Consider the following 24230-nt stretch of genomic DNA (forward strand, 5'->3'; position numbering starts at 1 on the left):
TGTATTCCACAGTAGGTGATTACAAGCTATATCTGTTAGCGGTGGGTAGGAGTTCACAAGTTCTCAGGATGGAGGACAGCCCTGCCGAACCCAGCGTCATCCCTGGTTTGGGAGACGCTCGCATAGTGCGAGCTGAACATGTGAACTGAAGACCATGTGGCGGCCCTACAAATGTCCTGGATGGGGACATGGGCCAAGGAGGCAGCCGACGAGGCCTGTGCTTGAGTTGAGTGTGCCCTCACAATCTGTGGCGGGGGGATACCCGCCAGCACATAACAGGTATGGATGCATGAAGTGATCTGGTTGGAAAGCCGCTGAGTGGAGATCGACCTACCCCTCATGCGCTCAACCGAGGCGATGAACAGTTGCGAGGGCTTTCTGAACAGCTTGGTCTGCTCGAGGTAGAAAGCCAGAGCCCGTCACACATTGTGCGTGTGGAGACAGCGCTCCCCTGGACACATGGGGCTTGGAGCAGAGGACCGGCAGAAAAATATCCTGACCCATGTGACAGGTGGAGACCACCTTCGGGAGGAACGCAGGGCATGGGCGGAGCTGGACCCGGTCTTTATGAAAAACTGTATGGAGGCTTGGAGGTCAGGGCCCCGAGCTCCAAGACCCACCTGACCGAAGTGATTGTGACCAAGAAGGCCACCTTCCATGAGAGGTGGCACCAGGAGCATGTGGCTCAAACGAGGGCCCCGTGAGACAGGCCAACACCAGGTTCAGGTCCCACTGCGGGACCGGGGGCCAAGCATACGGAAAAAAGACAGTCCAACCCTTAAGAAACTGGCCAGTCATAGCATGGGAGAATATCATGTGACCCTGCACAGTGGATGGAAGGCTGATATGGCTGCCAGGTGCACCTTGACTGACGAAGGCGCCAGGCCCTGGGTTCTAAGGTGGTCAAGGATGAGCTGGATCAGGGCGGCCACCAGGGAAACACCCCCCTTTCAACTGCTCATCTAGAGAACCGGGACCACTTCACCAAGTAGGCACGGCGCGTGGAGGGCCGCCTGCTTTCTAGGACGACGCGTTGAACCCCTTCTGAACACGTCCTCTCCCCACTGAGCAGCCACACCGTGAGGTGGAGAGCCACTAGGTTGGGGTGGAGGAAGCAGCCCTGGTCCTGGGAGAGCAGGTCCGGACGGGACAGCAACGGCCACAGCAGAGCAACCGCCAGGCCCGCAAGGGTCCCGTACCAATGTTGCCTGGGCCACGCCGGGGCAATCAGGAGGACCCAGGCCATCTTAATCTTTTCCAGGACCTTGCTGATCCGTGGGAATGGGGGAAAAGCAGAGAGAAACTGGCCTGACCAGGACAGGAGGAAGGCATTGGAGAATCTGAGATAGCGCCCGGGGACAGCGCTGGTTCTGCCGAGTCGTGAACAGGTCCACCTGGGGAGTTTCCCACACTCGGAAAAGCCTGTGAGCCACTTCAAGGTGGAGAGACCACTTGTGTTGAGAGGAGAAGTCCCTGCTCAAGTGATCTGTCCGTGCTTTCCAGGCGCCCGGTAGATGGAAGGCCTTTAGGCAGAGGTCATGGGCTATACCGAAATCCCACAGCCCCATCAGGGTCTCAAACCTGTCTGGTGGGAGGGAAGCTGTGGCCGACGACGTCCAGGAGCGCCCCAATAAACTCCATGCGTTGAACTGGGACTAACGTGGACTTGGTGCCGTTTACCAACAGGCCCAAGGCGGTGCACGTGGACAGGAGGAGCATCACATGATCCCTCACCTGCGACCAGGAGCTGCCCTTGACCAGCCAGGTGTCCATATAGGGAAAAATCTGGACCCCCCGGTGCCTGAGGGAGACCACTACCACCAACATACATTTTGTCAATACCCTGGGGGCAGTGGACAGGCCGAACGGGAGGATCGTAAATTGATAGTGATTTTGCCTCACCATGAACAGAGGAAGTGTCTGTGCCCCTCGAATATGTGAATGCGGAAGTATGGGTCCTGCAGATCGAGGGCAACGTACGAGTCCCCAGGATCCAGGGACGCGATGATAGAGGCCAGGGAGACCATGCGGAACTTGAGCTTCACTATGAACTGGTTCAGATCTCGCAGGTCCAGGATGGGCCTGAGTCCCCCTTTGGCCTTCTGGACACGGAAATAGCCAGAGTAGAACCCCTTACCTTTGAAAAAAGAACAGGAGTACTTGTGGCACCTTAGAGACTAACAAATTTATTAGAGCATAAGCTTTCGTGGACTACAGCCCACTTCTTCGGATGCATATAGAATGGAACATATAATGAGGAGATATATATACACACACATACAGAGCCACCCCACCTCCTGCTCAAGCAGGGCTTCGTGCGAGGGGTCCCCCAGGAGGGACAGGGGCTGGGGATGGTTGGGCGGGGAGGAAGTAAATTGGAGCTTTATTGAGGGTGGATCCCTGAGAAGGGCTGGCAGGGCACCCCCAACTATCCCGTCAAAATATCCCCACCAGTTTGCCTTTGGAGGACCCAGGTTGTGGGGCTGGCCTTGACTGCTTCCGAGGGCGCCTTTTATAGTTCTGCGCCTTCTTATAGGCGGCCTTGTATTTCGGGTGGGAGGCCTGAGTGGGAATCTGCTGCGGCTTAAACTTAGATTTAGCCGGAGCCAGGACAGAGACCCAGAGTCTGGAAGGTTGTGCGGGAGTTCTTTATACCATGCAGCTTTGTATCCATTTGTTCCGCAAACAGAGCTTTGCCGTCAAATGGGAGATCCTGCATGGCAGCCTGCGCCTCACTGTGCAGCCCGGACAGCAGGAGCCACGACTCCCTTCTCATGGACACCGCGGAGGCCATGGACTGCACGGCCGTGTCCGCTGCATCCAAAGCCGCTTGCAGGGTTGCCCTAGCAGCCACTGTACCCTCCTCCACCAGTGCCTTGAACTCCTTCCTATCACGTTCCTGGAGGGAGTCCTCGAACTTGGGCAGGGGCCCCCCCCCGACTGAACTCATACCGGCCCAGGAGAGTCTGGTGGTTTGCCACTCGTAACTGGAAGCTCGAGGACGAATAAACTTTTCTTCCAAAAGAGTCCAGCCTCCGTGAAGCTTTATTTTTCGGGGTAGGGGCTGGCTGGCCGGCCCTGCCGTTCTCTGTGGTTGGCAGACTCTACCATCAGGGATTTGGGTGCCAGGTGGGTGTATAGGTACTTGTGTCCCTTGGCAGGTACAAAGTACTTGTGTTCCGCCCTCTTGGAGATGGGGGCCCAATGGAGGCCAGCGTTTGCCAGAGGGCATTTGAAATTTTTGCCACCCCTTCATGGAGAGGCAAGGCTACCCTGCCCGGTGCTGAAGAGGACAGCACATTAAAACAGGGAGTCCGAGGGCTCCTCCATCTCCTCTGCCTGGAGGTGGAGGCTTAATGCAACCCTTTTTAGGAGTTCCTGGTGGGCCCTAAAGTCCTTCTGCGGGACTGAGGGAGGCGGGGCCATAATCGCCTTATCTGGGGAGGGTGAGGAGACCAGTGCGGTACTTTGGGTGGCCGCCGGCACCGGAGGGTCCACCACTTGGTCGGTCTCCGGGCACAGTGCAGCGGATGTACATCCCACCAACTCCTTCCTTGGAGGTCTGGAGAAAGAAGCCGATGTTGCCTCTGAGACTTCGGCTACTGAGCGAGCCCCCACCGGGAACTGCGTCGGGGGCCACGGTACCCACTGGTATCACTGGGCCGGCCACAGGGTCCGGAGCCACTGCACTTGCTTCGGCACCGGTTGCTCGGCCTGGCTGACCGGGCCCACGGAAGGACGACTACGAGCGGAGGCTGGGCTGACGAATGACCTGCTGCTGTCCCGGGACCAGGAGGAGCAGCAGTAGTGCCGGGAGCAATGCCGACCGCGGGACCACAATCCCAACATGGAGGACCGGTACTGTCAGTAGCAGCTGCTCTGTGATCAGCTCCGATGGGCGGACCCGCGACAGTGAGACGACTGCAATCAACGCCCGGTGCTGCAGAGGCAATGCCTTGGCAGGGTCTTGGAGTGGGATTCCGAGTGGGAACAGCGTCGACGTTCATGCCATGTCTCGGAGGGGTTACCACAGCCAGTCAAGGACCTTTGGCGACGTGTGCCTCGGTCCCGTCGGTACTCACTCCTTGAAGCGAAGCGGTGCCAAGAGTCTCGGTTGGATGGCACCCAACCAGACAGTCTTGCGGGAGTCGAGGGCAATCCACGTGGACTTTGCCCTGAACGGTCGCTGGGCGGCAAATGGTGTCGGGAATGTTCCCTGCACCGAGACTGGTACCAAGCCGGGGGAGACTGTGGAGGTCCCAGCGGTGGCTTGCCCCGGGGAGCACGGGACTAACATCGGCATGGACATGACGTCCCAGGCTGCCTGCAGGGCCTCTGGCGTGGAGGGCATCCAGACATCCGGGGATGCCTGGTCTGAAGCGGCCGGGCTACTCTGCTCTACATGAGTCGGAGGCCTAGAGGCCGGAGGGGATCGAGGACTGCCCAACATGGGTCTAGCCTCTGCCCCGGGTTTTCCTCTGTGCTGCTGCCGTGAAGGCGTCTTTTTGCCTTCTTGTGCCCTGTGGATGGAGAGTGGTGCCGACTGGTCAAAGGCTCCAGAAGGTTGCCGCGCACTAACACCGCAGTGCCGACTCGGAGCGGCGCGCTGGAATCGGGGTCAGCGCCGACTCCATCAGAATGGCCCGAAGCCTAATGTGTCTTTCCCTCTTGGTCCGAGGTTTGAACTACTTGCAAATCTTGCAACGATCGCGGATATGGGCTTCTCCCAAACAGCGTTAACAGTCCGCATGTGGGTCACTCCTTGGCACAGATCACCTACAGGTGTCTCACGACTTAAAACCCGGGGCCCTGGGCATGCCCCGGCCCGGGCTCTCTAATTGAACAGCTAACTAACTACAGGTACTAACACTGAACGAACAAGAGTTCTGGGGACGAGCTACAGCAAAGCTAGAGCAGAGTAGTTCCGATGCACATTTACTGGTGGCAAGAAGAAAATGAGGGTGGGGGGGAGCACACAGCTCCCCTTATAGCACATCATGGAGGCACCACTCCAGGGGTTTTTGGGGCACTCCCCCCCTACGTGTACTGCTAGGGGAAAAACTTCCGGCACCGGTGCACGTGACGAGCACGCACACCTATTGTGGAATACACATGAGCAATCATTTGAACTGAAGATATTAACTGGTATACTGTAACGGAAGAATGATTAAATACATACATGCAGCAATACAGAGAGACTAGCTTTTGAGCTTTTAATTAAGTTTCCTTACTCCTGTGAGTTTAGGTCAGCATTGCTAGCCCAATGTTTTGGGGATTTCATGCATCAATTACCCAAATTAAAACCCTATCATTGACGTGTGAATTCAAATGCTAGCCTGTTTGGCTTGTGGAGCTGCTAAGCTTGTTTGCACACAGAGCTGAGAGACATCACTTTCTCACATGATGAGAAAGTATATTTAAGAAAAATTTTGAAACCCAGAAATGAAATGAGCACAGTTTCAACAGAAAAAAAAGTGTAGTTACTATATACAGGGTCAAAAAAATCTCAGGGTACTTATGTTAGATATAGGATTGCATACCTGAGATCTGGAACTCAAAGCATTGAACATATCAAAGAACACAAAACAGGTGAAGGTCATCGTTGTATCTCGAGGTGTTATGACATTATCTCGTAACTAACAGAAGAAAGCAAGAAAATGGCTTTAGTGTATGTAACCTCATAAATGAGCAAACATTCAAAGCATTTATTTTAAGGAAGTTTTGTTCTAATATTTGGAAATAGCAAAAACTCCGCTTTGCAACAAGCAGATTTAGCAAGTCTTCAAGCAAGTACTTACACACATGCTTATACCTAATCTCATTAAGTAGTACTCTTGATTTCAGGTTGTGGTTAAAAATTAATGGTGTGATTTTGCAAACATTTCTGTACAACTCTATAACACATTACAAACAGGATTAGATATTTCCCTCCTTTAAGAATACTAAGTTAGGTGGTCATTTTAGAATAGTCTGGGTGGGGGGGGGAATGCTCACAGAAAACTTATTTGAAAAGCGTGTTTGTGGAGTTGGGGGGGGGGGGCGAAGAGAAATGGGGAATACTTTGAAATGAAGTTACTCACCTTGTGCAGTAACTCTGGTTTTTCCAAGATGTCCCCCTATGGGTGCTCATTTCAAGTGCACATACAGTTCTTGAGCCCTGGATCAGAAATTTTCATTAGCAGCATCCAGTCAGCCCACGCAAACATCCTATACCTCCTTGGGCAACACACACAGGCTATCCAGGGATGTGCAGGGGAACTGCCCTCAGTTCCTTCTCCACCTGAACATCCCACAGAGAACAGTCGGAAGCAGGGGAAGGAGGACGGGTAGTGAAGCACCCACAGGGATACATGTCTTGAAGAACCGCAGTTACTGCACAAGGTGAGTAGCCTATTCAAGTAGTGTTATGGACAGTCCTCTTCAGGTGGCACTGTTTCATAGGAATGGCCTTTGAGTAGCCAGCAGTTGAGGTATGGGAAGACTAGGATTGCTTCATGTTGGAGGTAAACAGCCACTGCCACCAGGACCTTTGACAGCCTTAGGGTGCAAGAAAGGCCGAAGGGAAATACTCAGTATTACAAATGATCCTGGCCTATAGCGAAGCATAGCTATTTTATTGTAGGTCAAGAGCCAAAAATCAATGCCATTCCTCTAGTAAATGAGTTATAGTTATCACTCACAATCCCGAACCGGGATTTTACGAATTTGTTAGAAGTCTTAGATCTAAGATCAATCATCACCCTCCGTTCTCCTTTGGCACAAGAAAATATTTCACGTAAAACCCTTTATCCTTGTGAGGAGGTGGGATTTCCTAATTGAAGGAGAGAGACGTCTTGTCTCAATATAAGCTCGTGAGAGGGATTCCTGAAGAAAGACGGGGAAGGAGGAGGGAAGGGAAGAGGTACTTAAAGTGGATGGTGTAGGCTGACATTATGACCCCTATGGCCCACTTGTTTGTGATCCATCTCCAAGCATGCTGGAAATGGGAAAAGTGGTCAAAGCAGGGGAGGTGGGTGAATGGTTTCCAGCTGTAAAACTAGAGGTGTGGGAGGATTTGAACCCTCAAATCAACCTGTCAAAACTGTTGCTTTTGCAGACAGCTGAGTACTTGTGGAGGGTGGGTGAGCAGCCCTCTTTATGTCTTTTCCTGGGAGGGTCAGAGAATTTATGAAACGAAGAGAACTGAGCAGAACACCATCTCTGGGCAGTCTGACCTACTAAATCTTCTCTTATTCATACGTTAGGGTCATAAAGTGGCCCTGAAGTCCTTTAGCATGTGCACAGACTCGTATGTGATCTCCAGTAGCAGCTTTAGACCATCAAAGGGGAAATTCTCAGTGTTTTGGACCTCTCTCAGAAACCCTGAGAATTAGAGCCCAGATGCCTTGCACATAATACTGCCATGGAGACTGACCTGGCAGCAGCATTCAAGGATGCTTGAAGAGAGCATAAATTGCCCTCTGAAATAATGGACTACAATTGTTCCTTATGTTCCTGCAGCAGATATTCAATAAAGGCCATAAATCTATTGTAGTTTATAAAATTATATTGGTCTGATCACCTGATACTTAATCTGAAATTGCCTGGCTGCTGATGAATAGGACTTCCATCCAAAAAGGTTACTTTCTTTTGATGCTAGTCATACAGGTCCTTGTAGACTTGGATTAGCATTGCTTACCCCATTCATTTACAGCATCCTCCACCAGGGAGTTAGTGGGAGGAGCGAGAACACAAAAATTCTGAGTTCTTAGGGGAATATATTTCTTATCTACTTATTTACACATTGGCGGAAGAATATCAGATGTCTGCCACACAGTCTTAGCTGGATCCAGGAGTGCCTCTATACTGGGTAACATCACCTTGGACGGCATTGCTGACTGCAGGATGTCCAGCAGTTTGTGCCACGAGTTCTTGACCTCTTCAAGTAGTATCAGAAGAGTGCCAACTGCCCAATTTGTAAGATCCTGAAAGTGCCAGAAATCGTCAGCCATGGAAAGCGGAAGAGGCATAACTGCCTCGTCTGGAGACGGAAGACGAATGTTTTTGAGGGGTGTCCTCTTTATCCACCTGAGCCTCCTGTTCCTCAAACATCTCTCCTCTTTTGGGGACGAATGGTTAGAGAGGAGAGAGGATTGTACAACTCTAGCCTCCTTATGAGACTGTGCCAGTGGTTTGGCAAACTGCCGCTGGTAGCTCAGTGATCCCAACATGGGGGGGGGGGGTGTCCTATACAGGGGTGAGGATGGTTCCACCATCTTTGTCATTGAGCACAAGGATCTTCCTATGACAGTCAAAGACTGGGTTCCTACATATCCATATAGGAGAACCAAGTCAGTCTCTTCAAAGTCTCCTTCATCCTCCTCAATATCCTTCAATGTGGGGGCACCCTCAGAAAAGTGTGGAGAATACCATGGCCCTTTGGTACTGCAGAAATCTGGAGGGTCTCACTACTGAGAGATGCTCAGTACCCATGAGCAGTAGAACCCATCAGACAGATCCTTAGAGTACCTGAATTAATGTGGTGGTGAGTAGGGGACAACATGGCAGCCAAAGACACAGTACATCAATTGGGATCATACAGATGCAGGTGCCGATGGTCTCTGGTGCCACTGTTTGCTCAGTACTGAGGGCGCTGAATTGGTAGGCACCAACAGCAGGGCTATGCCAGATGGTATCAGTCCAAAGTGCTTATACTTTCCCTCCTTGTCCCTTGTACACTGTACTGAGGCCCTGTAGGAGCAGTGTTTCTCCTTCGAACTATGGGGCTTTCCAGCCCTGTTGGTACCAGAGGATGCGTTTTTCCACTTCTACAGTATCAAGCTGAGAAGTCAAGGCTGCCAAGACCATGAACCTTGCAGAGAACTGGGGCCTTTTAGAAGCTGGCTCCTTAAGGTGAGTGGCCACACTCCTCTCCTTGGAAACCTCCATAGCCTTCCCTTTCTTCGGGGAAACGTGCTAATGTTGAAGGGGCGCCAAATCTGTTTGGTGACTGATGATTTGGGGGAAGTCTCCTGACTCAGATATCAGTCTAAGGGAGCAATCCATCAGCCACTTCAGTTTAGTCTCCCCGTCCTTCCTTGCCCTGGATTAGAGGGCCAGGCAGAAATTGCACTTCTTGGAAATGTGCAACTCCACAAGCATTGGCCACACAGAGTGGCCATCACTAACTGGTATAGCCAGGAGAGGCAGCGTTTAAAACCTGGCGAGACATGAATACCCTGCCAGGAAAATAAGGCTCCCAGAAGGGAGGAAGAGTCACATCAGTCCTTTTATGACTACATCACTAAGAACTAAGCACACTAATCCCCAAACTTTTGAGGGTCGCACTCCCTACCCCGGGGCTGAGATGCATGGACCGGGATAAGGGGGCCAAGGCTGGGAGTGGGGCTGCAGCCAGGGGCTGTGGTTGGGGGCGAGAGCAGAAGTGGCACCACAGCCGGGCCTGTGGCCAAGTGCAGCTCTGCTCCCAGCCCCAGCCTGGGAATGGAGCCGCGGCCAGCAGCTGAGACTGGAGGCGGGGCCAGGAGCCAAGAACACGGCTCAGGGTGAAAAGGGGCTGGGTGGATTCTGCACTAAGCTAATGCTACACAAAAACCACCATAGGTAACAGTACATAAGATAGCAAAGTTTCACTTATCACCTTGAGTGTAAGCCCTGTCTCAGGCCAAGGTAGTTGAGAAGGAACTGAGGGTAATTTGCCCATACATTCCTATTTAGGCTTGGCACATAGCATGAGGTGGCATAGGATGCATGTGCAGGCCAAACAGACACTGCTAATGGAAAATCTCCAATTAAAGGCTCGAGAGGTGCATGTGCGCCTGAAGTGGAGCACCCACAGGGTGCCTGCCCAAAGAGGGTCTATTTTTAATACCACACCTATTACTATTATAGCTCTCCCTTTCAACAACCTCTTTGAAATTCTTCCCTACAATCTGGCTACAGTTTGGGATGAAACTGTTTCCGATAACTAAAAATTCAAATTTATGCACATTCTTAATTTAATTGCTAATATTAATGGGATTTGTGCTATAAATGAAGAAGTTTCACTTATTGCTTTAACACTTGTCCAGTTTTCATACCTCCCTCCAGAAGACAAACAGTGTTCCAAACACAATAATTGTTGATGAAACTAGTATTTTAACTATCAAGTTTTTGGTCAAAATGCTGTCCTTCAAGTTCCTTGGGGGACTCCGAATAACATCTTTATCCACAGGTTCCACTCCCAGGCTTAAAAAAAAAACCACACACATTTTAGAATACCAGATTTATCACCAAAATATAAGATTTCAAATCAATAGTGAATAATTCAGAAAGAGAATGAGCTTTGAATATTCCTTCTATTCAGAAAAGCATCCATCTGTAAACAAGAGTCCTCTCAAGAATACAAGTACTTATTATTCCACATGAAGGGCTATGCAATAATAGAGCTGTAGGGTTGCATTGTCACTTAATGTAGTATTTTCCTGCATCACGTGCATCTTAGATTTCTATAGTCCCATTACCATAGCTCCTAGGTACTTTCTAAAAATCTAAAATATAGGCCACACATATGCAGTAGCAGAAAAAGGTTTGCTCTTAACCTGTGTATCTAATGTCTAAACTCCCCTAATCTGGAACTAATGGACTGTACTCTTCTCTCCCACACATAGGGAGACTGTTTACTCAATCGAAGAGGAACTTGGTTCAAAGTGCCTCCTCAGAGTAGTCACCCTTCACCTGATTCTTTCCTGGCACACACTTTTAGAAGTACTATAAGCTGTAAATTCAAACCTTTTGATCATCATGCAGAACTCTTCTGAGATCCCTTAAAAAAAACTAGGTCTGGCTAGTAGCCCATGGAATGCTACATCCAACCTCAGGAGAATTACAATAGAAGGCTCACTGCCACCACTTAGGAAAGCCTGTCCCCCTGCCAAAGTCCAGGCCCTGTCTAGGAAGGTGCTATCACCCTTGTTCAGTAGGAAGGATTCATGTCCTTCTGACAACAAAAATCCCTCTTCTCTGAAGTGATACATCTATCTGTATGGTACCTGAAGCATTATTTTATTTCTTAATTAGGGCAGTCACAGACAGAACTCTAAACTATTGTTACCAGAACCTTAATAGATCACTCATTAGATAAGAATCAGACTAAAATAAAGGATGAGCTTTATATGGTGGAGACCACCAAACTCTAGTGGGATAAAGGAGCATATTCATATTGCTCCTGATTCTTTTGGAGAAAGTTACTTCTCCCTTATCAAGGAGAAGTTATGGCCAGCTCATTTTTATTCTGATCCCCCCTCAACCAGATATGCGGAAAGCAGTGGAGCAACAGAATCTGGGTTTGTTGGGAAGGAAATAAAGCCAAGTGTCATCAGCATACGGGAGACACTGCAGTTTGAAGTGTCAGTCTTCCTTATTCTTTATACACATTGAACAAAAGGGATAACAATACAGAGCTATCCTACAAACATCACAATAGGTAGCAATGTTGCACAAGTAAAAGATGTTCCCCCAGTTTTTAGAATTACCCATTAAAAGGTCACTTTAAAAGACGTTTAAGACTGTTCTCAAGTTACATACATAGGAAGTTGCTCTTTTCTGAAAAGATCATGGTATTTGTTTATTTTGCTGAAAGACTCCATCAAGGGGTAAAATAGTATTTTACCTTTGAGCTGGAGGTCCATCCATAATAATATTGATCCACAAGATCTGCATGGCATTGAGAGGATTAGGTAAATTCATTAAAGTAGCCAGTGAGATTAAAGTCAATGCAGCTATACTCCTGTTGAGAGAAGCCATTTTATAAAATTGTCAGCATGGCACATTCCTAAAGATTAGTTGATAATACTTTTACTCAACACTTCAAGTGCTGAAAGTTAGGTATGTTATGTTTAGATCACTTTTAAATCACGTACTAAGACTAACCCTAACTTTGCAAGGCAAAGCATTGCGACCACTTAAATAAATCTGTCAAAACAGATTTTGTTTAAAATATGGAAGTTTTGTACTTTATATTAATGCAACACACACACACACACAAATATCAGAGTTTGTCTTTTAGTCCTAAAATGACTGCCAAACTTCCAGATAATCTTTTAAAGATATCATTGGTCTACACCCAACAACAATCTATTTTGCAACAGGTAATTAATTTGCATATTTTGTTGTGTTGGTTTGGGCAAAAGGGTGTAGAAAGCTGAACTTTTAATTATGTTCCTTGGAATGCAGACCACTAGATTTTTTTTTTTTTTTTTTTTGGTGGAACTGCTAGTTTGAGAGACTAATAACCTTAATCAACCAAGTGAAATACTACCCAGGCTTCCTAAAAGAGAAATTCTACTTAGGAATGGAGACACTTCCCTCTACATATTGATCAGGACACAGGAAAACACAGACAGCTGAATGGAATCAAAGAGGCAGGCTCTAATTTTATTAATACTGAAGGATGAGTTCACTGGTCCCTCCTGGGTCTAGTGCTCAAGTATACCCCAGGTATAGCCACAAGTTGCAATAATATTTATTGACTTCTCTCCTCTGCACACCCTGCCTCTTTTAAGGAACAAAAAACAAACAAAAAACCAACCACACTCATCCTTATTCTCCTCACCTACCAAGCCTGTAGAATGCTGTGAGGTAGGTAAAAAACCCACTGGACAGTTCGCCAATCTTTCCCAGTGGGGAAAAAAAATTCTTGAACCCAGAAGATGATGTGGTAGGCCCACAGCAAGCCTGGAAACAAAGCTCTGATAACTACACCACCTATACAGCACCAAGAATCATTGGTGTGTGTCCAGTAATGCTTATACTTCAAGGTGAATGGGGCTGGCTGGCGGCAGCCAACTAATGCATCCTCCGTCCCAAATTGGATGTGGGTGGCTAGGGGAGGCTGAGGTCTGTTCCAATCTTAGCCCCCCTACATGATTGATGTGTGCGATCCAGGCAGGGAGAGAGGAAGGGGCATTGTGCCAGAGGGGAATGCACCTCTCCAACCATGACCCTATAGGGTGATCAGACTGGCAGGAGAATGGCTAAGTAGTTTCTTTCCATCTTAGAGGGGGGTTGTCAAGGTATCAGAAGATTGGTTATTTTGCTGTTTTTAAAAACTGACCAAAGTCATACTAAGTAAATATGAATAGCAAAATAGAAAATGGAAAGAAAAAAAAAAAAAAAAGCAATGATTAGGAAACTTTCACAATAATGGTCAATGTGTTTTCTAACCTAGTGGATACCTCCACCAATGCTTGTAGACTACACCAATATTTATCACGTTTGGTTCTGTGCAGTATGAAATTTAACTCATTTACAGTGTAATTGGAAGCTTCTGACATTGGCAATGATGTTGCAAACTTACGTGCTTAGCTGAAATCTAACAAAATTTTTTATGTTATTATAAATTCCTTTACCCTCTTCAATTGCAGACCTGCAATTAAAAAACAAACAAAACAATACTTACACAGACCAAAAGGAGGGAATGTAAAAAAAAAAAAAAAAAAAAAAGCTTAAAATAATAAGCTATTCTGAGAAAAGTGAATTCCAGCAGTTTTGATTATATTTTAAATAGTGTCAAATTTCACAAAATGTGTTAAGGAGCCTTCTATTCCACTCAGGCAATTATAATCATGCTTACTCAGCTTTTCTATTATTACTAATTTAATCATATTAAGTTTCTCATTCCAGCTCTACTACAACTTGACTTTCAAAATAAGAGGATACAATTTAAAAAAAAAAAAAAAAAAAAAGAGATCACTTACAGGTGACCTTACTACTAGATCTTGAAGAGCCACCTTTAAACCATTTGCACAAGGAACTGGAATTTCCCAATGCTATGCAGCTATATCACAATATATTCCTTTAGGGAATAATCATCTTGAAGAGTTTCAGAGGGGTTAGTTTCAGAATTTAAGGGTTAGAGCATAACCAAGTTAACCTATCTGAAATTTATAAGGCTAGTTGAGGAGTTAATATATACTGTAGATTAGATGGCTGTGTTTTACTCCAGGACTCTTATCTAAATAAGACAATAATATCCTTATTCTTATCTTAATGAATACAAGCAAGCAGAAACACAAAAAGGATAATTAATCAATTAGTTACACAGTAGGAGCTGATCATGCCTGCAAATACTTTTATCTGTAGACATTTCAATAGTTTGTTTTTCTTCTCGGAAATAAAATCAAGATTAAAATCCTTAATATTGGACTTTTCCTAAAAGATGCTCTAGGAACTATTTTGGCAAAGTTTGATTGCCTGTGTTGTACAGGAGATCAGACCAGATGATCACAATGGTTCCTTCTGGCCTTGGAATCTATGAATATGAAAACACTTGTAAGTGCTGAAGTGCATAATTTATGCAAAAGTTGGCTAAAGCCCAGGAGTAGTCTTCTGAAATTCTCCTGCTCTATTTTCCACAGACTTAATGAAAAACAAATTCAGTTTTACAAATAGCTTAATCTTAAAGAAAAGGTAAAGGTGGGTGAGAAGGTGGAAATCAGAAGTACAGACTAGGAATAGGGAGGATGAAAACTCATTTTGCCAGCTGGAAGGTAAAGTTTGGCAGGCAATGACAGAAATAATACTAATGTAGTACAACGGAGTGTACTCCTGCTATATTAAGGATAGATGTGTTCGAGTAATTTCTTTCAAGAGGAGATGTCAAACATCCCCATGCTCAATTTGCATGGGGCTGGAGACTCATCCATCTATCTTGTATTTATTCTGGTTTAAGCCAAAATACCATTGCTGTTTTTTCAGCTAACAAAGTTTTGTAGGAATGACTACAAAACAATGAACAGTAACCCAAATTAGAATGGTCAGCTGCAGCTTTCAAAACAAACTTTTACTATGAGATTTTTGTTCCTTCTAGGAGGAATGACTGCATCAGCAGCAGGTACACCTTGATTTATCTGAACATAAAAGTTTAAACATAGCTTAAATATAAGCTAACTGTGCCTATGCTAGGCTTCTCTTTCAATTTCCCATCACTCCAGCTCCACTTGTTGTCGTAATAGTACTACATAGAAGACACCTTTGTTTTTTAAAACATATACAACTCCATGGTCTAACCTTGCTCTGAGCAGTTCCTATTACAACGGTTAACATATGGATGTCCTTTCTGCACTGCACTCAATTACCACCACTAATACCAGCAGAAAGTGTTAAGGGGGGAAAAAGTTCAGCGTAGACTAGGCCTAAAGGCTTAAATAGTTTTAATACCAATGTGCATCTAAGAACAGACTCCCTTCTCCCCCTACAACCAGATAATATAAAAAGCTTATTTAGAACCCATGAAAATAATGGTTTGAAAAAAGGCATTAATGGTTTTTTTAGACTGCAGTACAAACTAATCAGCACTAAAGATCAATTTTCTTAGGATATGCATAGGAATTTGTAAGTTAGCTGCAGCTAAATGTACAAGGAGGAAGTATCCTTTTGCAAAGTACAGTTGGGGGGGGGGGGAGGGGGAGTGATTTCCTAACACTTTATTTAAGACTTGTTGAATACTTGCAGAAATCAGAAACTTACATTATTGTCTGAAAATCATCATCCACTAAGATCATATCAGCTGCTTCCTTACAAACATCTGTTCCAGTCTGCCCCATTGCCACTCCAATATCTGCAGCCTTCAGAGCTACAGCATCATTCACTCCATCTCCTGTCATAGCTACTACCGCACCATTATTTTGTAAGGACTACAAAAAAGGAAATAATTTGTTTAAGGCAATGATCAGAGCAATCTGATCCACACCACTATCCTGACAGTCTATCTACAATCATGTCATCTAATTATAAAAATGGTATTACAATTCCATTTCAGTGAGCTCTTACATGTGATTTCTCTTTTAAAAAAAAAGCCACCACACCTCAATCTAAAGTTACTGTTCTCCTTCCCAGGAAGCCCAGCTAAAAACCTATGCTTGTAGAGAAGTGAACTTGCTCACAAGTTGTATTTAAGAAATCATCAAAAAGAGCAAAAAGTCCATGAGTTTATATTTACCATTGTTCTCCTATATTTCTCTCAATTACATTCCAACTGTTGCTTAATGTTTGATTTCTTCATTATCTTTGTTCTTTTGCTTGTGCTAATTGTTATCTTGAGAACATCTCTTTGTAGTCACGCTTTATTTACTTTTCTTCTTCTAATATTTCTATATCTTTAGACATTTTCTTAGCTTCAGAATTGAAGCATCATCACAGAACTGGCTTGAAATTCATGCCTTTTCATTCTGCTTTGGGATGCAGCAGAAACATGGATTCCCATAAGTTCCTAGTCAATTCAACTGCAATGTGACACTGAGGCCTTGGCTACACTTGGGGATTCACAGCCCTCGCCGCGCTGCAAGTACTCCCTCGCCGCGCTGCAAGTACTCCCTCGCCGCGCTGCAAGTACTCCCTCGCCGCGCTGCAAGTACTCCACCTCTCCGAGGGGAATAGCTTGCAGCACCGCGAGCGAGCGTGCAGCGCTGCAGGCGCTGATTACACTGGTGCTTTACAGCGCTGCACTCGCTGTGCTCGGGGGGAGGGGCGTTTTCACACCCCTGAGCGCAGCAAGTTGCAGTGCTGTACAGTGCCAAGGCCTGAATCGCAGTTGACCCTCTGGCACCTGAAAGGGTTATGCTGTCCAACAGCAGCTGCATGTAGTCTCTCTACTGGGCATTGTGAGGTTTCCCAACTTGTCTTCTTTTCAAATAAATCTGTTTCACAACCAAATACATTTCAAACCTATTTCATTCTGACATATCTTAACCTGCTACAATTTTAGTAAATATATTATAAAATAAGGTCTCCAGCAGTTATCCTGCACTTCTACTTCTGGAGAAACATACCTTTATGATTTTCAATTTATGTCTGGGACTGGCTCTGTAAAACACTGCAATCTATCAAAGGAAGAACAAAGAATGAACATTGAAAACTTGAGAAATTAAGAGCTGAAATTTATACTGCAAGATTAGATGATACAACAATACTTTGAATGCCAAACTATATCCCCATATAATTAGCTTTCAAGCAGGAGTATTTAGGGAGTTAGGTTTATAGTAATCAGATTACATGTTAGCCATATTTCAATAAAGGTCACAGATTAAGAATGTTGCAGTCCTCATTTTTGTAGGCTGGCATTCTTTTGTAAATAAAACAATATTTTGGAACAAACGCTGTGGAAGAGTCAAGTTTGAGCCTCAAGTTAATTTTGTCTCTTAATTTTAGTAACCGAACATTCACAAGTGACAAAATTGCAAAATGAATGAGGTTATTCATCAGTCAAGCAAGTTAATCCTTTGCAAATAACTGGTTTGTTAGAGGGAATTCAAGGATTGATTAAAAATTAAAAGCATGGAAAATTTTTCTTAAGAAGAGACTAAAAAGGGGCGAGATAGAAGAGGGAGGTGTTATACTAACCTTTGGTACTATTTGTGAAAGCTGCTGAATATCCAAAGCATCCATTTCTTCTCCTGAGAAGGACTGTGAATTTTTGGAATAGAACCCAAGGCGACTAGCTGGAAAGAAATTAAAAAAAAAAAAAAGATAGTGATTTAACAGACTACCAGTTTTTCTAGTATAAGGAATACTAGATTTTGTGCCTCTATTCTGCCTTAACGTTTGCTACATGTAGGTTTACTCCAGTAGCTTCATAACTCATTATTGAATCAGTAGACTGGAGTAGTTACCTGAACTCTTGAGAAATAACAAATGTGTCGTGAAGTCTATTCTGATTACATGTTTATATTTGCATTAACATTTAGAGGCTTCAAGCAGGTCAGTGCCCCATTGTATTAGGTGCTGTACAAACATAGCAAAAAGTGACAGTCCCTGTCCCAAAGAGCTTACAATCCAAAAAAGGAATAGGAAATTAGCAAATGGATGTGAACAGGTAGAGAAAGGATGGAGTCATAAAATGGGAATTTTAAAGTGTGCGTGGGGGGGTGGGGGGAAGAGAGAGAAGAGAAGCCTCAGACAAAAAAGTTAAATTTCAATCTAATTTAACTCCCTTTACAAAGCTTCATCATCAGCCCACACAAAGAATTCCCCTCTGTGACAAACTCCTCCGTAAACCAATAACGTACAGAAGTCAACTAGGTAATTTGTTCAAAGTTAAAAAACAAAAAAGCCACTTTCAACTTGAAATCCAGTCACATATACAAAAGAGTTTGAAATAATTTCTGGTACCATATCTGCTCTGAGTAACCTGGGCCAGTTTTCCTAAGTGTTTGTTTCTCCCTTGCTGCTATGTGAAAGGCCCCCCACAGACAGGGAAAAACTATATAAAAATGAACTCTTAAATTGATTGAGCATCCATTACTGCTAGATAGGGGGAAAAAAACCACACTCAACTAAACCAAAATTGTCTCGATTACAGCAAATCTTAGGTATAAAAACAATTTTCAGACAGATAGAGTTTAAAGGGATACTCAGTTTAAACTACACTCTTTCCTGTTACATCACATTTGACAATCTTATGTCTACTAAAAATACAAACTGAATAGAGTCTATAAGATTTGTAAATTTCACAAAATCTTACTTCTATTTTTTATTTGCACCACATAAAATTGTTAATGGCATCAGACAAGTCAAACTGAGAGGAAGAGGTGTATTCATACCAATAGCAATTGCAGTCTCCTGTGAATCTCCGGTAATCATTTTTATTGCTACTCCTGACATGATAAGTGTAGTGACAGATTCTTTTACTCCAGTCCTTGGAGGATCAATTATTCCCACCAGCCCCAAAAAGGTAAGCTGTCCCAGCTCAGGACCAGAGGCTAGGGTCAGAACTTTAAGAAGACAAGAAAAATAAGTTAATCTTTTAAAACTAAACAATTTAATAACTAACCAGCATAGTACATTAACAGACCCCCCTTTCCAAAATAAGTATTTCAACCACACACCCTATATATTTTCTAAAAAGGATATAATTCAAATAAATTTTTATTTAAAAAAACTGGATGATTGGTGCTTACAGACTGCAGGCCCAATGCTGCAAGACACACTCATACATATGAATAACTTTATGCATTGAAATCAATGCAACTACACCTCTACCTCAATAGAATGCTGTCCTCGGGAACCAAAAAAATCTTACCGCGTTATAGGTGAAACTGCGTTATATCAAACTTGCTTTGACCCATGGAGTGCACAGCCCTGCCCCCCCCGGAGCACTGCTTTACCACGTTTTATCTGAATTCATGTTATATTGGGTCGCATTATATCGGGGTAGAGGTGTATTATGTGAATATTTGCAGGACAGGGGCCTCATTCAGTAGGTAGGCTACAGCAGAAAGTGAGATAGTGCTAGCACCCTCGGGTCACAATTCTCTGAATGGGAACTGCTGTTAGATATATTCTGGTTTGCTTTTTGGTGCCTTGCCTCTCCAAGGAGTGTTGGGGGGGGGGGGGGGGGGGAAGAGAACAGACACTCCTTTCCCAGCTTTGGAAGTCATTACCACATGAAAAAATAATTGCTTTGGGTGTTTAGAGAAAGGTATATCAGGATCTGATTATTGCACACAATTACGGTTTTTCATAATATTAATATGAATAGGAGGCTAAGTGCACCAATATAGGATAAATTGGCCCACCAGTAGAGGCTAAATATTGTCAGCTTATATAAAGAGGGTAAGTGATTTCAATCCACAAATATTTTTTAAAAATAAGGTTGTAAGCAAGCTAAAACTAAATCCGTGAAACAAAGTAAAGGTCAGTATACCATGTCCATGACCCTTTGCAAAGGCGAATGAAAGACTGTCATGGATGGAGTGTCAGCAAGTTTCCTGTGTAACACCTCTCCCCTTCTTTTTATCAACATTAATGTTAAAAATAACAAGCAGCCACAATATTTAAATATGTCTTCTCAGACAATTTAGAGGCCTACAGAAGAAATGGAGCTGACTTACTGTACTGGAGATTCAAGATGTGAGGTCCCTATCTGTATTCCATACATGGGTATGCATATGCACCACGCGCCCGAGTCCAGAATTTCTTCAAAGTAGGGTCCATTCACCCGCACATACTCAGTAGCTCTCCTTGTGCTCCCAACCAAGGCTATAAGAGGCAGCGCACGTCAACACCTCTCCAGTTCCTCCTCCTACTGCAATCCAACTGGATCTGAAGCAGAGGGGAGGGAGGGTGGATAGTGGAATATAGATAGGGACCACACACCTCTAGGAGCCTCCAATTACAGTAACAATTAATTCTTTGCTGTGATATTCACAGCTGAGGATGTGAGGGAGACTTCCAAACCTGAGCCACTCTTTTTAAGTGACAAATCTGAGGAACTGTTCCAGATTGAGGTGGTGTTAGAAGAGGTTTTGGAATAAATTGATAAATTCAACAGTAATAAGTCAACCTGATCAGATGGTATTAACACAAGAATTCTGAAGGAACTCAAATGTGAAATTGAAGAACTACTGTATTTCCCCCCCCTCTAACTGTGGTATATAACCTACCATATAAATCATCTTCTGTACCAGATGACTGGAGGATAGCTAATGTGACATCACTTTTTAAAAAAGCTCCATAGGTGATGCTGGCAAGTACAGGTGTAAATCTCCAGGTACCACAGGGCGGATCTTTGAGTCCTTTACAGAATGTAGAGGCTCGTCTGTCTTTTCATTAAGAAGGTTGGACTCAAAGGGGCGGTCTTGCATAGTATTTTGGACCTCTCTAGGGAAGTCCAATGATTGAAGCCTTCACATGACTAGTTCTGTGGCTAAAGATCTGGATGTTGTATCTGCGGCATCTCCCACAATCTGGGGAGCCATCTTTGAGATCAATCTTCCTTCGTCCAGAAAGGACTGGAAATGGGCTCGGTCTTCCATGGGCAGCTTGTCTTTAAAGTCCGCAAACCCGGTGTTAAAATCATATGTTGCTAATAAGGCCTGGCAATTAGCAATACAAAAATCGGAGGCCTGCAGAAGAGAAAACCTTCCCAACCAGGAGATCTAGTCTCTTTGACCCTTTATCTGCAAAAGTAGATTTTTGGTAGTGTGGCCAAGCTCTTGACATAGCAAGGTGTAGGGGCTCAAGATGCCGGTGTTTGCCAAACTGCTCTGGCCAGTTCAGATATGGCCTCCTTGATTGGGATAGTCACCTGGTCAGTACCTGTGGTTGTAAAATGCCCAGGAGTCGATGGTGAGGGTCCTGGACCTCCTGTACTGGGATTTGTAGATCTATCGGTCACAGTAGCCCCCACAGGATTTGATACTAGTTGTCCCTGGTTGGGTCATAGCTTGAGGAATAGTAAAGTCTCACCTGTCTGCCAGGACTCCTGTGCCTTCACGGAAATACTGGTGCAGCCATCTCCTCCTATTCCTCCAAGTCAGAGGATGGTTCCGTTTGTAACAGTGGTACCATGGATATGGAGGCTCTCCAGCTCCATGGGTGGAGATGGGGCCTTTGAGACAGTGGTATCAGTTCCTCCTCCAGGGTAAGGACGTCTCTCAGGAGGGCAGGGCCTGAACAGAGTGGAGACTGCAGGTAGGGGAGGAAGATAAAACTCTCGTACTCTGGGCTGTACAGAGACCTTAGTAATGCTGGAGGCTAATAGATACTCCTGATGGACCAGTTCTGATGACACAGCTGGATGATCAATGGCTAAGCAGGCAGTACTGATGATAAATCCAGACCTGCACTCGTGGATGGGACTGATGAGTTTCTCTCCACTCTCCCCTGCAGTCTCCATCAGAACAGACATCTCTTTTCTTCCATGTCTTACCCTTCCGCAAAGGGGTCTTCAGCAGAGCCAGTTCTGTACACATCTCACCCAATCAGGACCAGCTCGGGGAGGAAACGCATTTCTTTTGGACAGTCCGCTTGAGGGGGCTGCCCGTATGCTCATGCAAGTGTCTTACTCTCATGGGGGGCCCTATGTGACAACTCCTTGGGCTTCAATGTTAAGCGCTCCACTCGGAGGTTCATGCTTGGAGGGGCACTGTTGGTCAGCTGAGGCTGATGTACAGGGGATGGGAAGGGTCTCCCAGGTCCATGCAGGGCCTCATAGCCTCTTCCGTCAGGAACTTTCAGTCAGAGCTCTCAGGCCTCTCTAGTTCTAGGTAGGAAGGATTTACACATACTGCACTTAGAGACATGTGCCTCACCCAGACAGAACATGCACCGGTGATGCTTGTTGCTGATGGAGAAGGATCGAGGGCAGGAGAGACAGTTCTCCTGGTTCCAGGACTATGCCCAGGGTCCTGGAATTCAAGAATTTCACCCAGCTATGGGGTGGGGGTGAAGAGGAAGAAGAGTAATTCTATTCTGTACTAAACTATATACTAACTAGAATTCTTAAGCTAAAACATACATTTACAATTAAATTTTTACAGGTTCTGCAATAGCAAAGGAGGACACGAGTCCAACTCGGGCCATGCAACAGTGAGAAAGAACTGAAGAGGACGCTGCTTCTTATACCCTCGGTCAGGAGCATGTGGAGAGCTACTGAGCATGTGCGGGTCAACAGACACTGCACTGAAGGAATTCCAGACCTAAGTGCATGGTGTGCATGCGTGCCCACATGAGTAATACACATAGGAACCATCACCCGAAGAAGTAGTGTCCATTCCTTGTGAGCACTGACTGCAGCAGTAACTCTAGCAACCCGCTCTGACCAATATTTAGTCATGCTGACTAGTTCGGGCAAGTGTCACACACAAACCTGTGGCTCAAATAAGGGTCTCTCTAACCCACATATTCACAGATCGAATCATAGGAGATGAAACAAAAGAAAACAGGGGAGAACCTGGGATTACCCCAAAAGCCCATAAACCAATTCCTGCAGAAAAAGATGACAGATAAGTGGTGATGAGTCTTATCTCTTCTCACAGGAGAAGAAACTGAAACCTGAGGTACAATATGTCAACATCCACGGATAGTCATGTTGTTACTTAACCCTTAAACTAAAGTGCCAGTTTCACACCCAGTCCTAATTTGAAGAAATTGGTGAACATAACAAAACTAGAAAAGGTTGAGTTTAGAGTTTTAAGGTCTCCAAAATTGTCAAGCAACACATTTAAGCGGTTTATTAACCTGTAGAGATGGTACACTAGAGCGGCCTTACCCCTAAGTCCTGCAGAGCCCATAGATATAGTCTCTTGCTGATACTGTTCTCTCTGTTGTTGGGTGAGAGGCAGGGTCTGCCCCTTGCTGTTATATGTTGTACAGTATCTAATCACTTGTTCATAAGCTCCCTTCATAAAGCAAATCTCTGGTTTGTCCTAAGGAAAGAAAATATTCACACAAGTAATTAGAGTCGTCTAACCTATATCATACATTCTGCAATGTAAGAGTTAACTCATTAATTTAAAGCAAAAATCTATTTTCGTAACAGTGCAATTCTAAATACAAAATACACCTCTACCCCGATATAATGCGACACGATATAACACAAATTCAGATATAACGCGGTAAAACAGCGCTCCGGGGGGACAGGGCTGCGTGCTCCAGCAGATCAAAGTTCAATATAATGCCGTTTCACCTACAACGCGGTAAGATTTTTTGGCTCGAGGACAGTGTTATACCAGGGTAGAGGTGTCTATAAATTAGTAGTATTACAGTAGCATCTAGAAAGCCCTCTTGAAATTAGGGCATTTTATTAGGCATTGTGAATACACATTAGACAGTTCATGTCCTGAAAAGCTAATGTGTAGTAGGGCTAGTCTCCACGTACAGCGCAGTAGGGCTTGTCTGCATGGGCAGCTTAACAGCAGCGCAGCTGCATCGGTAGCACTTTAACGAAGAGTTTCTCCCTTGGTGTAGTTGATCTACCTCTCCGAGAGATGGTACCTATGTTGGTGGGAGAGGCTATCTCCACAGAGGGTTAGATCAGTGTAATTATGTCGCTCAGGGGTGTGGATTTTTCACATCCCTGAACAGTTATTCTGATATAGGTCTGTAGATAGACCTGTCCTAAATAGACAAGACAAAAGGTGGAAAGGAAGCCTCAGTTTATAGATTCATAGAATCTGTAAGTCTCTCACTGAATGGTATTTTCTCCAGCTCTCAAATCAGGTTTTGTGGCTCATTTCTGCACCCTCTCGAATTTTTCAACATCCTCTTTAAATTGTGGACAAGAACTATACACAATAGGAGTCTCACCAATGCCACATATACAGGTGAAGTCTCCCTATTTCTACTCACTACTCCCGTTTATACATCCAAAGATTGCATTAGTCCTTTTTGCCACAGTACCACACTGGGAGCTCATGTTCAGTTGTATGTCCGCTATGATCCCTAAGTCTTTTTCACAGTCACTGCTTTCC

The 24230-nt window shown here is 45.0% G+C and overlaps 1 protein-coding gene across 3 annotated transcripts in view; it reads right to left on the reverse strand.

The window, feature by feature from the left end:
- The window catches only part of ATP2C1 (ATPase secretory pathway Ca2+ transporting 1), a 116216-nt gene that overhangs the window by 3227 nt on the left and 88759 nt on the right, over positions 1-24230 (reverse strand). For all 3 annotated transcript variants that reach the window (XM_054019728.1, XM_054019730.1, XM_054019729.1), the window contains 9 exons: positions 23030-23186; positions 18579-18749; positions 17380-17477; positions 16809-16859; positions 15508-15674; positions 13337-13405; positions 11651-11767; positions 10080-10227; positions 5541-5636 (listed from right to left, as the gene is read on the reverse strand). In XM_054019728.1, the coding sequence (XP_053875703.1) occupies positions 5541-5636; positions 10080-10227; positions 11651-11767; positions 13337-13405; positions 15508-15674; positions 16809-16859; positions 17380-17477; positions 18579-18749; positions 23030-23186 (1074 nt within the window). The remainder of the gene's footprint in view (positions 1-5540; positions 5637-10079; positions 10228-11650; positions 11768-13336; positions 13406-15507; positions 15675-16808; positions 16860-17379; positions 17478-18578; positions 18750-23029; positions 23187-24230) is intronic.

Source organism: Malaclemys terrapin, chromosome 2 (genome assembly GCF_027887155.1).
Source record: "Malaclemys terrapin pileata isolate rMalTer1 chromosome 2, rMalTer1.hap1, whole genome shotgun sequence".
In the NCBI taxonomy this organism is placed as follows: domain Eukaryota; kingdom Metazoa; phylum Chordata; order Testudines; family Emydidae; genus Malaclemys; species Malaclemys terrapin.